Source organism: Hesperophylax consimilis, chromosome 1 (genome assembly GCF_061612785.1).
Source record: "Hesperophylax consimilis isolate HC1 chromosome 1, BYU_Hcon_1.0, whole genome shotgun sequence".
Classification (NCBI taxonomy): domain Eukaryota; kingdom Metazoa; phylum Arthropoda; class Insecta; order Trichoptera; family Limnephilidae; genus Hesperophylax; species Hesperophylax consimilis.
Window position 1 is genome coordinate 1,051,455 of NC_142836.1, and position 15,673 is coordinate 1,067,127.

General features: G+C 34.4%; 1 protein-coding gene across 2 annotated transcripts; it reads right to left on the bottom strand.

Annotated features, from left to right (window-relative positions):
- Nucleotides 1–2,424: 2,424 nt before the first annotated feature.
- On the bottom strand, nt 2,425–14,686 carry VhaSFD (V-type proton ATPase subunit VhaSFD). Of its 2 annotated transcripts, XM_089636400.1 has the most exons (9): nt 14,513–14,686; nt 14,327–14,408; nt 13,707–13,896; nt 11,884–12,102; nt 8,966–9,115; nt 7,350–7,484; nt 6,951–7,136; nt 5,529–5,716; nt 2,425–3,897 (listed from the first exon to the last, which is right to left on the bottom strand). In XM_089636400.1, exons 1-9 carry the CDS (start codon nt 14,565–14,567, stop codon nt 3,501–3,503), a joined length of 1,602 nt encoding a protein of 533 aa, XP_089492526.1. In that variant the 5' UTR covers nt 14,568–14,686; the 3' UTR covers nt 2,425–3,500. The 2 variants fall into 2 exon arrangements, with proteins under 2 accessions (XP_089492526.1, XP_089492617.1); XM_089636491.1 differs by lacking the exon at nt 8,966–9,115.
- Between the last annotated feature and the right edge of the window lie 987 nt (nt 14,687–15,673).

Sequence of the window (15,673 nt, forward strand, 5' to 3'; positions counted from 1 at the left end):
ATTATCAACGACGCAATACGGTTTTAGGGAAAACCTGGGTACTGGTGATGCTATAGCTAAAGTAACAAATACAATTATAAAAAAACTGGATGAAGGTAAAAAATGCTTGGCAGTTTTTATTGACCTTCAAAAAGCTTTTGATACAATTGACCATGAAATACTATTTTTTAAATTAAAAAAAAAAATGGAATAACACAAACAACTCTAAATCTAATTAAAAGTTACTTAACTGGAAGAGAGCAGTATGTACAAATTGGTAATAAAAGTAGCAAAACTCTATCAATCAAGTACGGTGTCCCTCAAGGAAGCGTATTGGGTCCAATACTATTTCTCATTTATATTAATGACCTTATGAGTCTTCCCATTGAAGGAGACATAATGAGCTTTGCAGATGACACTGTCATTATATTCTATGAACAAAATTGGACAAGCACACATAAAAAAGCGGAGCAAGGTCTGACTGTACTCCAAAACTGGTTAAAAGCAAACTCCCTTACATTAAATGTGAGTAAAACTAAATATCTAACTTTCTCTAAAACCAAAAGAGGTCAACCAACGAATGAGCATACACTCAAATTAGATGAATGTCTAAACAAATATCCGCAATGTTCTTGCCCGCATATAGTCCAAACTAAAACAATTAAATATCTTGGGATCGTAATTGACGACAAACTTCATTGGGATGCACACATCGAAGGAACCTCAAAGGAGCTAACAAAACTCATCTATTTCTTCAAAAAATTACGAAATATCTTGTCAACTACAGATCTAAAGAGAGTATATTATGCTCTATGCCACTCTCTAGTGGAATATGGAATAATAGGATGGGGCTCAGCATCATCAAACCATATTAAACTACTAAAGAAAACTCAAAATTGGATCATAAAGACCATATTAAAGCTCCCCGTAAGGACGCCAACTACTGATATTTTTAATCTGTTTGATGTTCCAAGTTTACAAAAAATCTATGCTAAAAATATTCTAGTTCATCACTTAAAAAATAAACCGGAGGCAAACCCCTCTCACGATCATAAAACCAGAGCCAAGGAAACAGACATGCTAAATATTCCTAAATGTAATTCTACCGTTGGACAAAAAAACTCTGAATTTTTAGCAATTAAATTATATAATAAACTCCCTCTCAACATCAAACAAAGGAAAACGAAAAATAACTACATTAAGGACATCAAATCTTGGCTTAAGGAAATATCGGAAGAAGAACTAGCTAATATATTTAAAACATCATCTTAGTTGCTGAAAACGTATACTAACATATATAGTCCCCCTCAGCACAGGATTTCCTAGTGAGGAGGACTTCAATGATCTGTTTTAATTTTATATATATATTTTATTTCATGTGCCATACAAAAATGTACCTAATTATTTAAAAAAGTAACTAAATTAAAAAAAAAAAAATTTGGAAACAAACCCAAACTTTTGTTTCCACGATTTGGGATATGTAGTAGTTGGTTTGTGCCCCTTTCATTTCGATTGACTCATCTATTAATTTGAAGGTTTATGCCCCTTTCATTTCGATTGACTCATCTATTAATTTGAAGGTTTATAATAAGATTTCTGAGTTATAATTGTACACAGGTTCGAAAACAAAGACTTTTTGTAGGAAAATTAACAAAACAAACAATAAACAATATAACTACACACATGGAAAAGGTGACATGGCGCATTACCTCTGACTATATTTGAAAGATAAATATTTTCTCTAGGCACTCTTCAACCTTACTGAAAGGGACAACAAATCTCAATACCAGGATCATATCTCGAGCCTACGACCGGGCCGTGGTCTCTGCTTGGTTCAAGGCCATGCACTCGCTTTTATAGGCCGCTGGCAGTACATCCTTCAGTAGGTAGCGGAAATGTGAACTGACCTCCGTTTGTAGATAAGGATGCCATATTAGGTGTGAATGACAAAGTATTCGGGCTCTCGCGGTTTTGTCTTATTAATTCGTTCGTTCACGTGTATTATAGACACAGCAGTGAAACAGTTTTCACAAGCTGTCAAAAATTATAAAATACATAATAATGTTATTCATGCATGATTGTAGGTAACAATGGATGTCCCTACCTATTAAGTAACTTTCCTGTAATACATTTATGTATTATTGTGTATGAACTGAATAATATTTCAATGACAAGTAGTGAGATGGGAAATGTATGGTTAAACTAATAGGGGTTAGGGGAGGTTATAGTAAATTAGTGAAGAAATTATTATATCAAGTGGAAAAACAATATTTGTATGTTGTTCTGTTGGTACTCCTTCCACATAACTGCATTTGGCCTACTTTACATTTCTGTATATTATTATGTACTTTATTGACAATTCTCGTCAACCATTGAGGTGCTGAGCGTGTCTTTAATTTGATAAGCATACCTAGTACTATGGCGAATGTTGATAAGAAAAAAACATTATGTTAATAACTGAACATTTATTTTTATTATACAATATCTCTATTTTTTTTTCAACATTTGTAACAATCTAAATTTATAATACTAGAAAGCATTTTGTTCATATATTTATGATTAAATATTCAAACATGCTTTTACAATAATACACACAATTTAAACACGGTCAGTAGCCACTGACAATCTGAGAGAAATAAAACTCTGAAAACAAAGAGATAAACTTATTATGATGTGATGTATGTACAAAAGCTTAGTAATTTGATATTGTACACAGGATGTTCGTTATATTAGAAAGTAACAGCGTGTAAAATAGTTAGGCCTGGTTTTTCATCACCAGCTTAATCCTACATTGGAACGTAAGTAGAACCTGACAAATCTTTCACATCGACCATAATGCAAACTTAAGCCAACCTCTACTATCGCTTGATCTAAAATCAGATAAAATATTAGAAAATTAACTGAAATACAAAGAATTAATCTCAATTGAAAAAATCATCAACAGCGTCATTTTCACAGCGAATCTTACAGAAAATTGATGAAAATCCAGGCCTTAGTGGCTACATTATTGATATTTTCACGTAATAAGCTAGAACCCAAGCGTCTTGAGTGATTTTATAAATCTATAGGTTTTTAACAATTTTATATACATTTCAAGTGTTTCACGAAAATAAAATCAATTCTTTCAATAACAAAATAATTTGGAATGTACATGATTTGATACAGTTCACTGTGAATTAACTCGTCAGACTAAGTGTATGTATTTACAAGGGACGTAATAAATTACTTCTCGAATCCAACGCCTTATGAAATGGGATTTTTAAATAAATTTGCACGTACAATTCAAATCAACTGATAAAAGAAGAACACAAACAGAAGACATGAACACATTGATCAAAAGGCGTACAAGTGATATAAGAAAAAAATAATGAATAGACATTTCACATGTGTAAAAATTTTACAAGCCAACGATTTGATTATAATAATAATATTATAGTGGGACTGTAAATAGTAGATAGGTTCTATTTTACAGTAGGATATATTTCAAGGAAATATAAAACAGAATTGCGGGTATTAGAGTATTAAGACTTTGCTCCGATTCCGCTGCTGCTGAGTTTTCCAGTGGCGCTGTTTCCTCCCGTCTGCTCCTTCTCCAGCTGCTTGCCCAGGTACTCCCAGTTGTGCACCATCAGCTTCTGCACGGCGAGGAGGGCTTCATAGCGCACGTTGGGGTCTTCGTGGCCAAGCAGCTGCATCACCAGCTGCTTGCCCCCCAGCTGCTCGATGACGTGCTTGCCGCGCGGGTAGTGCCTGACGTACTCGCCGATGTCGAAGGAGGCGACGGACAGAACCAGGGGATCCTTTGACGTGTCCAGGTGATGGATCAGCGTGCGGAGCAACTCGTAGTTCTTCTCGTTGAGGCGTGCTGCGTTCTCGCGCCAGAACTTGGCCGACTTGTGTACCGGAGACCATTCCAATCTGGATTTAATAATGTCAATATATTAAACAATAACAAAGGGAGTCTGTCTTTTCCTTGGCTGTGGTCCAAATTGGTCATGTATTTTATAGTACCGTAAAATGGGGTGACTGATAAATTTTTAAACTAAATAATTTAAAAAAACATTTACGTTGGAAAATTTGATGTCATATTTATTGCACGTGCGTAAACTATCGAAATATATGTGAAAAACCGTGTTTTGTTTGAAAAACATGATGACAAAGTCACCTTTCCCAACGGGGCGATTATTTACCATTTTTTATAAGCTTATTAGAACAATGTGCCAATCCCTAAAAATTTTGTATAAAAAATATTGCAAATGTTCAAGTAGTTATCTATACATATATATTGCCCTTGAGGTGATTTTGCACAAGAACGGCGCTAAACAAGTCATCCAATTATTATTATTATTATATATCGATGGACAATGATATACTTTGCAATATAAATGACACAAAACTATTATATTCATTTCATACAGAAACCGCTTTACAATAAGGAACTTGAGTGAAAAATATTATTGCTTAAAAGACATATACATATTCATATAGATCAACAGGTGACCGGATAAATCATCACAATGATAATTCATCACATCTTTAAAAAGTTATATAAAGTCATGGAAAGTGATGAAAAAAAAACTTTATTAATTGGGTTAAGTAGGTTAGGTTAGGTTAGGTTAAAAAAAAATTTTTTTTTCATCGTTTCTAATGACTTTATATCACTTTTTAAAAGTGTGTTGAATTGTCACTGTGTTGAGTTATCATGGAACCAGATCAACAATAACTGATTCTGAATATAATAATTACACATAGAATTAATAAATCGTCGCTTAAAACCGTGAAATACTCAAAATTGAGTTTTTTTATTTCATACCGATCTGAGTGGTAAACCTTTCTGTTTACCGACAAAACCAAGGTACGTATGACGTCACGCATATCCTGTCAGATTTCTTTATTTCATACCGATCTGAGTGGTAAACCTTTCTGTTTACCGACAAAACCAAGGTACGTATGACGTCACGCATATCCTGTCAGATTTCTTTATTTCATACCGATCTGAATGGTAAACCTTTCTGTTTACCGACAAAACCAAGGTACGTATGACGTCACGCATATCCTGTCAGATTTCTTTATTTCATACCGATCTGAGTGGTAAACCTTTCTGTTTACCGACAAAACCAAGGTACGTATGACGTCACGCATATCCTGTCAGATTTCTTTATTTCATACCGATCTGAGTGGTAAACCTTTCTGTTTACCGACAAAACCAAGGTACGTATGACGTCACGCATATCCTGTCAGATTTCGATCATTTTGGCAGGCTTTGAAAAATGCTAACTTTGAACGCGACATTTGTAAAAAAATTTTGAAATACTGATTTAAGTTAGAAGGTAAAAATTTAAAATATTATTCTTTTTTACTGGATTTCCTTATTCAATCATCAATATGTATATCAATTATAATATGTACAAATATACTAGAAACCGACTAATATGTCGTTGCCCAAGAAAAAAAACATTAAAATGAAGCGAGTAATTTTTGAGTGATGACGGGTGAAGCTAAAACTAAATGAGTCGTCCCATAATGCGGTATATAAAGTAGGATCATACCTTCCACTTTTGATTTCGGTCGAATACTCATCGAAGGAGCTCAAGTCCTGGATGGACGCTTGCAGCCTCTCATTCAGGAACTCAACGTCCTGCATGATGTCCTCATCGTCAGACCTCTTCTGCTCCAGGATGGACAGTTGCTTCAGCACCTTGCACTGCACCATGGCGATGCAATGCTCCTTCGCCACCTAAAGCACAAACCATAGCCCCATGACAACATGTATCCATTATATTATGTTTAGTATTTGTGGCACAGCAGTACGAACATTGACTGTTTTATGGGAGATTTTTATTAAGGCCCAGTTGTTAATTAAAGAAATTCAAATGTAATATTGTCATCAAATACCCATACAGCGCCGGTTAAATGCCGATTCTAAGTCTGTTTCAGGTTGCTGAAATAGTTCCACATAAACAGGTTCCACTCTAAACATACTTGTATTCATATGTACTCTAGACATACTAAGTGTTCTGTTCCCATTTTCATTGGTTCTTCTTTTATCCCCAAACATACCTAAGGCGGAATCCAAACCGTCCCGTCTAATTCCCACCCACCCATTCAAATCGCCCGCCATTCTAATCCTTCCATTCATATTTTTTAGTCTCATTACATTGTTCACACCAGTCCAAAAATCATCTTTCACTTTGTCGCTTTCAGAATGAACAGGGGCGTAGCAAATAACAAGAAACATCCTTGTCAAACCAATTTTGAAGTGGATCCACATTATTCTCTGACTTACACATTCGTACTGCAGCATACATTCAAACATTCTGGGAGACGAATCTATCAATATGCTGTATTGTACCGCTCTCTTTTTTCAAACTCTCAGTTACACAAAGTACATACATACAAACATTTGCTTACCATCGTCCCAGATAATTCTTTTATCTTTTTTTCCATTCCTCCTCTGATATTCCATGTACCAATTCGACATTGTTCACATTCCGTCCTCCTCTTTGCGCCACCGAAGGGTTGGCGATGTGATGGATAGCGAACCTCATCGACTTCCTTCCAAGGACTACTTATAAAATCTAACTTAACATACAGTATAAATAATGTAATATTTGACTTAATCCTAAACCCAACCAAAAAAATTCTAGGATGGCTAAACGGAGAAACGTTTGGCGGTCCGTCCTCTCTGCCTACACCTGTGGAGAAATGGCGTGATGGTTAGTCAGTTAGTCTGAAATAGTTGTTTCTCATTGTTATTTAACTGATACAAAGTGTTTTAAAAATAAAATGTGTCTATTAACCGTGTCCCAATTTTTGTGTATATACCATCATCTTTTGTCACCGTCTCACTCATTGCTCTTTAGAACAATATGCAATTGAATAATGCTGGTGGCAGTTAATTATGCGGCTATTTTCCTGGTTCATTGAACCGAGCAGTTAGCAGTTCCCCATATACAAATGAAAGTACACACCTGGTTATCTTCAGGCTTCTCGATGAGGTTACGGAACACGGCAAGGACGATCCTGGTGACTTTCTCCTTGACGGAGTCGCTCAGGATGTCGGCCAGGATGGGGATCACGTTGAACTTGTTCATCTTCTCAGCCAGGAGTGAGTGGAAAGTCAGCACCCATAGGCAGAACACCAGTTGATATTGTACCTATTTCAAAAGGAAAGGTTAAAAACTATTAACATAGATTCTAAAATCAAATCTCTATGTAACCCTTATTAAATAGTCCAGTCAGTGGGGAGTTTTGCCCTGCAAAAGGTGAAGTAGTAGCGATTTTGATATATGTTGTTTAGATCGGGTCTCTAATGATAGCACTAATGAGCGAAAAAAAGTTTTTACATAGGTTAATAATCATTAGCAAACCTGGAAGTTGACTCTAGAGGACAGGATGGACAGAATGGTAGAAATGCCATCAACGGACAAGAAGGCAAAGCGGTACTCATCAATACGCAACATCATCTGAAGGCAGCGGGCCACCGACTGGATGTACTCATTGTTCTGAAAAATACATCCAAGAGTTTAAGAATACAGATCACTCACAATTGAAAGAAAATTTTTATATTATTTATTATAAATAAAAAATAAATTTAATATTAGATACCAAATTCATGCTGATGCTCCATTACAATCATATAATAAGCCTTAACCGCCGCCTGCTGACAGGAAATTATTTAATAATGAAATAAACTTAAATGTAAATCTACTACAGTTATGGATTATTGAACTTATTTACATTACTTCAATCAGACAGACTAGCGATGGAAACAATTGAAATTTCTACAACAGAACACTTTCTGAAGATGAAATGATAATTTTGAAATGGATTATGTCGATCGCTAATTCTGATAATATAATTTGAATCAGTTAATTGGCACACAAGGTGCTTCAGCACATTCTCAAATAAATAGAGCCTTAAAAAATACATGCAATTAATTATCCCAGATTAAATTTTGGTGATCCGGTGAAATTTCCCATGCCAATTTTGTAAGGTGGTGATGGGTTATAAATAATTAATAAAGTGATCTAATAATATTATCACAAATAATAGTAATCTTCCTTCTCATTTTATCCTGACTACTACAAATAGGTGCTTTCTTTTCTACCGTAGTTTGATAACAAATTATTTAATTATGATAGTTCTTATAAAATATATATTTTGTTGGGTACTTGTTTGTTCTACCCCCAGCTGTAATACAATCAGGTCTGCTTACATTGTGCAAGTTTACAATGTTCGCTAATATTCTCAAGAGTTAATAAACCCATTGCAGGATCATAATGAGCAGCACTGTCCCATGCTGCTTTTTACATACTATATTACTTTACAATACACATACCGTAGGTGTAATTATGTCCTACGGTGCCGTCTCGCGTGTTGAGACGTTAGTGCCTGGGGCATGTATTCCGCCGTCAACTATGTTGAGACGGTAGACCACAAAGGGTTAATCTAACTTAGATTACAAATATTATTCAGCTACTTAATCAAACAATAAGATTTGCATTATAATATTTTTGAATTATGTATTAATTTTCATACCACGGCTACGATAACAGAACTTATCAGTCAGATTGTGAATATTGCTGAATTCTGATGCCACAGCTTGGGGTAGAACAAATAAGAACTCATTATTAAATTTAATAAATTTTGTACATGTAGTTGTTTTTCATGAAGTGGTGTCAATCAAATGTCGAGTGTAAAACGGCAGAAGGGAAAAACATATTTAAACTTGGAAATAATTTTTTTTCTAATAACATTTTGTAAAAGAGAGTTGCCTTTGAATTCCTTACCATAAATTTGATAGCAGTAGTCTAACATCGGTAGACGCACAATTAGACTATTCAAATGCTATTGAAATGTCGCCTCTGTGTTGTACATGACAGAATTGTTTTTCCCTTCTGTCTTTGCACAGTCCATATAATGAAAAAGAACAATGTTTTCTTAATAATTATAGATAGACAGTAAAAAAGTGTATATTACAGACCGAGATTACACCGGAATATGTTTTAGGATCATCGAGGGCGGTGGAGACTTCCGTATAGGACTCGTGAATAGTCTTAGCTCCCTTTTCCGTGCCCATGTTCAACTGGCGAATGGCCTCAGCGTGCATTATGTCCGCCGTCAGTTGGTCCGCCTTCAATCAGGTCAAAATGAGGCTAAACTCTCCAACAAGTGGAAAACATAGCTATCCCCAAAGCGGCTGCTAAACTATCCAAGAAGCTTCTTTTGCAACACTTTGTTTATTAATACAAGCCAAGAGGTTAAGACAAATTATCTCGGAAGAACATCACAGATAGAATCTGAACAAAGGACGAAAGAGCCTGAAGGATCGGGCACGAGTTAATACAAAACTCATAAACACTGTTATTCACAGGATTCACAGGAAAACATCTCTATGTTCTATTGCTTGGAAATCAAGGCTCTCAATGACTATCACAAATACCACATTCTCCAAGCATTATTGAAGAAAGCTAAGATTTCACAGTGTAAGTTATTGAAAGCCTGATTTTACACATTTTGTTAACATCAGTAAATCAAACCATGCAATCTTATGGGCCGGTATTATAGTAAACAGATTAAACAGATTTAAATGAGAAACTATAGTTTTTATCTGTAAGATAAGCTAATACTGGCCCTTTAGATAGATAACTTAGTTTTTTTAAAAGTTCACAGTGCACAAGAAAAGTAACAAATTGTGAAAATAAAAAAAATCTTGTTTCAATAAATTATCATAAATTCTCAAGGCTAGTGAGGTTAATTTTAAGTGAAAAAAGCTTTGGTTAATAATAAAAATAAAATAAAATGTAAGAAAGGTTAGTAGTTGAAGGTACATGAGAGAAAACAATAACATTAAATTTTTTGAAGAATATCATGTCTATATTAAAAATATTAATTCTTTAACAAAATAAAAGGAGTGAGTAAATAACAAATAAATATATCATTTAATCATTGAAGACAGAATTAGCGATTCCATAGTGAAGATACGGTCGCATCTCCAAATGCCAACATATATTTATCTGATTTTTGTGTTTCAAATTTTCGTTATAGAATCGCTAATATTGTCTTCAATGATTAAATATTACAATTTGAGGTTTTACTCATCAAGTTATCCCAAAAATAAAAAATACATTTCCAGTTGATTTATAATAATAATAATTGCATAATTTATACAGTGCTGGTTTTGTGAAGAATCACCTCAAATATTGATATTGAAGTGGTTTACGAAAAATCTTTTCTCAAAGAAAAAAAAAATTATTGTGCTATGATAAATTATTTTTCATGAAAATGTACAGAATCAAAATAGATTTTAATCTTTCGACATGTTTACTTTTAACATAAACATGGCGGCCATATTCAGACAAGCAGACAATCGCTAGATGGTAAAAAAAGATGGACAAAATGTGTGTGTTATTACATACATAGATTTAACATATAAAAACCACGAGGATTGTTAATGTTATTACAAATGCAACTTAAAACTAAACATAACATATTATTATTTCCCAGGTGTTAGGTTAGGTTAAACATTGCTTCACATGCATTACATTCATTATTAATGTTATTATTCATATTATAATAAACCATATATATGTATTGTTAAATAATGTTAGAATATACACAGCTTTAAAAAACAAGTCACAATAAAAAATCATTCACATATAAATATTATTTAAAAAACAACAGTACAGATGAGGCGCTCAGGACCAGAGTGTCTTAAGCACCATTTGAATATGCAGCTCTAAGCAAAATGACAATTATTTACGAAATTTGAAAATATAATAACAGTTTTCAAAAATAAATTTTCTGAAAAAATATTGATAATATTTAAAATATTGACAGTCAAGTTGATTGTTTATATTTTTTATGTTCTTAAGCTCTTCAGGTCTCAGGCATCTCATATCGCAATGTAATTTAAATTAATTTCAAAGTTATAATAACATTATGTAACATATAAAAAAGTGATGTGCTTAATTTTTTTCTTCTAAAAAACAAAAGCAAAATACATTGTAGTTAGACCTGATAATGAAAATAAATAAATTATTTAGTTTAAAAAATATACTCTATAAATAATAGTAAAGTTGGAAGGCATGCAAAATATACCACTTTATAAATAAAAGTAAACGCTGTTCACCGTGAAGGAATCGTTTCCAAAAACAACAAACAAAAATATGGCAAATTGCATTGCATCATTAAATGTAGATCTTACGTAAGTATATTGCAATAATTTAAAAAAATGTATTTTAATCTGAAAAAAATTTAAGTGAATGAAATAAAAAAATACATTATAAATATTTTTGCATTGCTACGGGAGTTGAACCCGTAACCTCCAAACTCAAAGTCTGTTTGTTAGAGATGCCTTTTTCATTATATAAATAAATGAACTCAGGTATTCTAACTTATGGACATATTTCCATATGGTCATCTTTTGTGTTCTATTTTGGCACTGATTTTCGTAGAGTTTAAAATGGCAGACATTATGTATTTGATATCTGTCATTGTTTTGAATGAATGTTTTTCCTCCGTCATATAATCCGGGCCTCTTCAAGAGTAAGTGCATATAAATGATTGTGAACTGGTCGGTATTGTGAATTTCACATGTATTATGGCAAGATGCTTTTACGCGACCTGTGGTTATGTTCAAGGAGTTGCCTTTTTTCAACGATTTAGTAGCATCCTAAAACATGATTTCTTCACTAATATTTCATAAACGTATGAAATCGTAAGTATGAAAATAGTGATAGTGTAAAGCAAAGATTTATTATATGCGCCTCGATATAGTTTCTATACGGGGATCGGTATGAAAAAAAGCATTGTATAATGCCCATTAGTTTTTCTACTGAAAAAATAATGGAAAGCTATCTTTGTCCTGAAACAAAATGATAATAGTTTATTTGGACTTACGTTGAGTTTCAGCTGTTCCTTGAGCCAAGTCAGGTAGTAGTGCAGGTCGGTCTTGTCCATGAGTTCCTTGGACCAGCAGGCGATCTTGGCGATAATGCGCGAGGACATGTTCATGATGAAGCCGTCCTGGCGGTTGAGCAGGTTAAGGAACGGGAGCCACAGCGAGTCGCGCTTGCGAGCCGCATGCTCGTGGAAAATCTCTACGCGAGTCTTATCCTCCTAAACCAAAAAATTGCACATAAGTACAAATCAAACACTATAAGACGTTTTCAAACTTATGTAAATACAAAATAATAATATTATATTTTTGGGCTTAAAGGCAAAAGACCTACTCGATAAATCGCGTATTGTTGGAAAAATCTATCTATGTAAATAAAAATGTTCGTTTGTTCAAAAATCGCAGGATTTTAACTAGCTTAACCTTCCTCCCGGCTCTACACTCTCGTTTTCTTCCCTTACGTTGGGGAAATAGTACACTATTGTTATTGTCATTATCACTATTAATATTTCTTTAAACTGGTATGGGTCGTAAAGCATACAATTCGTCCAAAGTATATCTTATCATGATTTAAGACCCTTACGACCCATTTCGAAAGTTCACACAAAAAATACAACGTACATTATATCGGTCATCGCACCATTCCACCGTTGATCTATATGTATTCATATAGATCAACAAACGCTGATTTTTGAACATATAAATTTATTTTATATACTAGCGGACCCCGCTATTGCTAATGTCTTTCTCAGGCGTCCCCGACTTCTTCCATCATTCACTACTGTATACCACAATGTTACCGTTAAAAAACTACATTACATTGACTTTAATTTGACTTTGTATCTCATTCCGGTACAGAGACATTGCATTAAGTATTCCTTGGGCATGCCCGACTTCTTATACCATTCAAACCACTCTCTAAACACTCTTAGCACTAATAAGAACAAACTTTCAAATTTTCAGCAATATTGGTGAAGATTTTGACCAAACGAAATTTTTTATTTATATGACAATTGCCGATTTGTCAGGGTGGCCTAGTTTACATGCTCGAAAGTGTTCTGATATTCTTTTGGAAATCTTCCGTTCTGTCCGGCCACAATAAACCTTGTCACATCCAGAACAGCTGAATTTACAAAATCTATCAGCAAAATTAATAAATCGTCGTTTGAAAACGATTAAAACCATGAGAGACTTAAACGCCCAGTGATTGGTCGGAGGGTTCTGACAGAACTTACACTTACACCTCTGGGTTGGTCGGCCGCGCGCATTAAGAATGCGGACAATTTAGACTGCTACGCTACTTAGACTCGCACACATTTCATTACTGCGGTATACAAATTATTTCTAAAAGCCTCTTTTTTTATGTTTGTTCAGTTTTTTGGAAATCATGCTATTTATTTAAATTGGGATTTTTTGATTTCATACCGACCCCAGTGGGATTGACCTTACTGTTAACCAATAAAACTTACTTTTTTTTGTTGTTTGTTTTTGGGGTGTTATGCCGTGTTGCGCTAACTCCTTCTTTAGCCGACGTTTCGGACAGCGTTGCAGTGTCCATCATCAGGGCAGATCCGGTAGATCCGAAGATCCGTCGGCTAAAGAAGGAGTTAGCGCAACACGGCATAACACCCCAAAAACAAACAACAAAAAGGCTTTTGGCCGTGAGAATCTAATAAAACTGACGTACATATGACTTCAATGTTTAATAAATCCTTACAATTCGTAAATGGACTGTTTGTAGTATTTATATTACAAAAGGGATGACTTTAAAAGGGTTGTTTGTTCAAAACAGAATGAGAATTTATAGTTTAGAAAGCAAATTTACCTGTAGCATATCATCAATCATTATAAGGATGTATTGAATGGTCTGGTCCTTGCTGACATGCCCCAGGAGGTTGAAGAAGGTCTTGGCGCATTGAGCACGCTGATCGGCCAGCAGAGTCTCTTTGGTTTTGGAGTCCGCGCTGTCGAAGGCCACCACAAAATTGTAGTCCTCCTGCGTGATCATCTGGGACCTGCAACCATTCCTCATTATTATTTCACATTCAAACTTATAATATTTTATCTCAGTCCTACTGGTAACTACACCAGGATTTTTTTTATGTAAAGGATAATGATTTTTTTTTTAGGCTGATGGAAGTGGGGTGGGGAAGGAGATAGAGGAGAGGAAGTTTGGGAAGTGTATGGCTATTCAGATCAGTTCACCAAACAAGGCTAGTGCCATTTCAAGCAAAGTTTCGACTCTAAATGGTGGCCTTCCACCACAGCGATACTGATATTATCTATCACTCTGGATGATTACAAGACACCTTCTGCTTCATCAAACTATGAACTGTGAGTCGTTGCAATTGATTGTCAATGAGAGAACTATTATTTGGAAACAAGTTACACCTCGAGACATCAAACAGTCAACATGAACAGATAGTAATATGGAGATATACTTACTGCAAATATGACTGCCAGTTAACTTTTTGCTGGCGAATATCTGAGGCCTGCTGCTGGAGGACACTAGTAGCAGCAATCATGTCTAAAATAAGTACATATTTTTAGGCACATATTAAATTTAAATACGCAATTCAATTAATTTTAGTGAAATAAATTTCCAGGGCTGGGCATAATAATATATCTTACCGATCTTTTCATCCGGCAAAGGAATTACGTTCTTGGAATCGTGAGAGTGCGACATTTTGATGGGCTTTTAAATAAAATTACTTTAATTATTTGGAGAATTCCTCATCCAGAATAAAGAAATCCGCAATAATAAAATAAGGCGAACAACTCAGCTGAGAAGGTCTTGTGACTGATTAGTCTGAAGGTAACCACAAATTAAATCACGCATCTCATTTATTAACGGATCAGTCGTGCATGTGGAAGCAAGACAGCAATACTTTGATCAATACTACCATCGCGTGCGAGGTACCATCTGAAAGGTTTTAATATAAAATTTTGACATTTGTTCATCACTAACCTCGGACCATTTGTAGACCATAGAAATGTTAACAAGGATGGACGAGAGAATATTTCAAATCGCTTTTTTAAAATGTGGTAAAATTGGCAAATAAATACACTTTTTTCAAAATTTCAATTATTTAAAAAAAAAACACAGATGTATTATCAGCTACAACAAAATCGCTAATACCGTATTTTTCAATCTTACCACTCCAAAGTCTAGAACCACCACTTTTACCTTCCTGGCTCAAAGCTCGTAGAAAATATAATTTTACTAATGAACCCCTCGATGTTTCGCTAGTGCTAATGTCTATATGGGGCGTCTCCGACTTCTTCCACCATTCACTACTGTATTCCACATTTTTACTACTAAAAAACCACATTACATCGTCTTTAATTCGCTACATATTTCATTCCGGTGCAAAGAATTTTTTTTTCAGCTATAATTCAGCGATATCGGTCGACTTCTTTTCGAGTTTTGTAAGCGCAAACATACGCAGGCTGAATTTTTATATATTAATATTTTTATTTTATTAATAACACTTTTTTCATAATATAATAATTAGGCTTTACAACGGCACTTCATATTTAACTATTTATACTGTTCTTTTATTAAAAGCATTTGCTTGTGGATGGAAGAGGAAGATAATATGTTGAGTACACATTTTATACGAACCTTGGGCTTAGCCAACAGCGAATTGAACCAGCTTAGGGTTCGAAACCCGAGGTTTTGCATCGTCTACCAAACTTGAACGAACCGATTTTTATCGTTTCTTGCCTTGATTGCCTTGCCTTGTTGCCATCACTGAACTTCATGTACATAGATTATAAAATAGAGTAGAT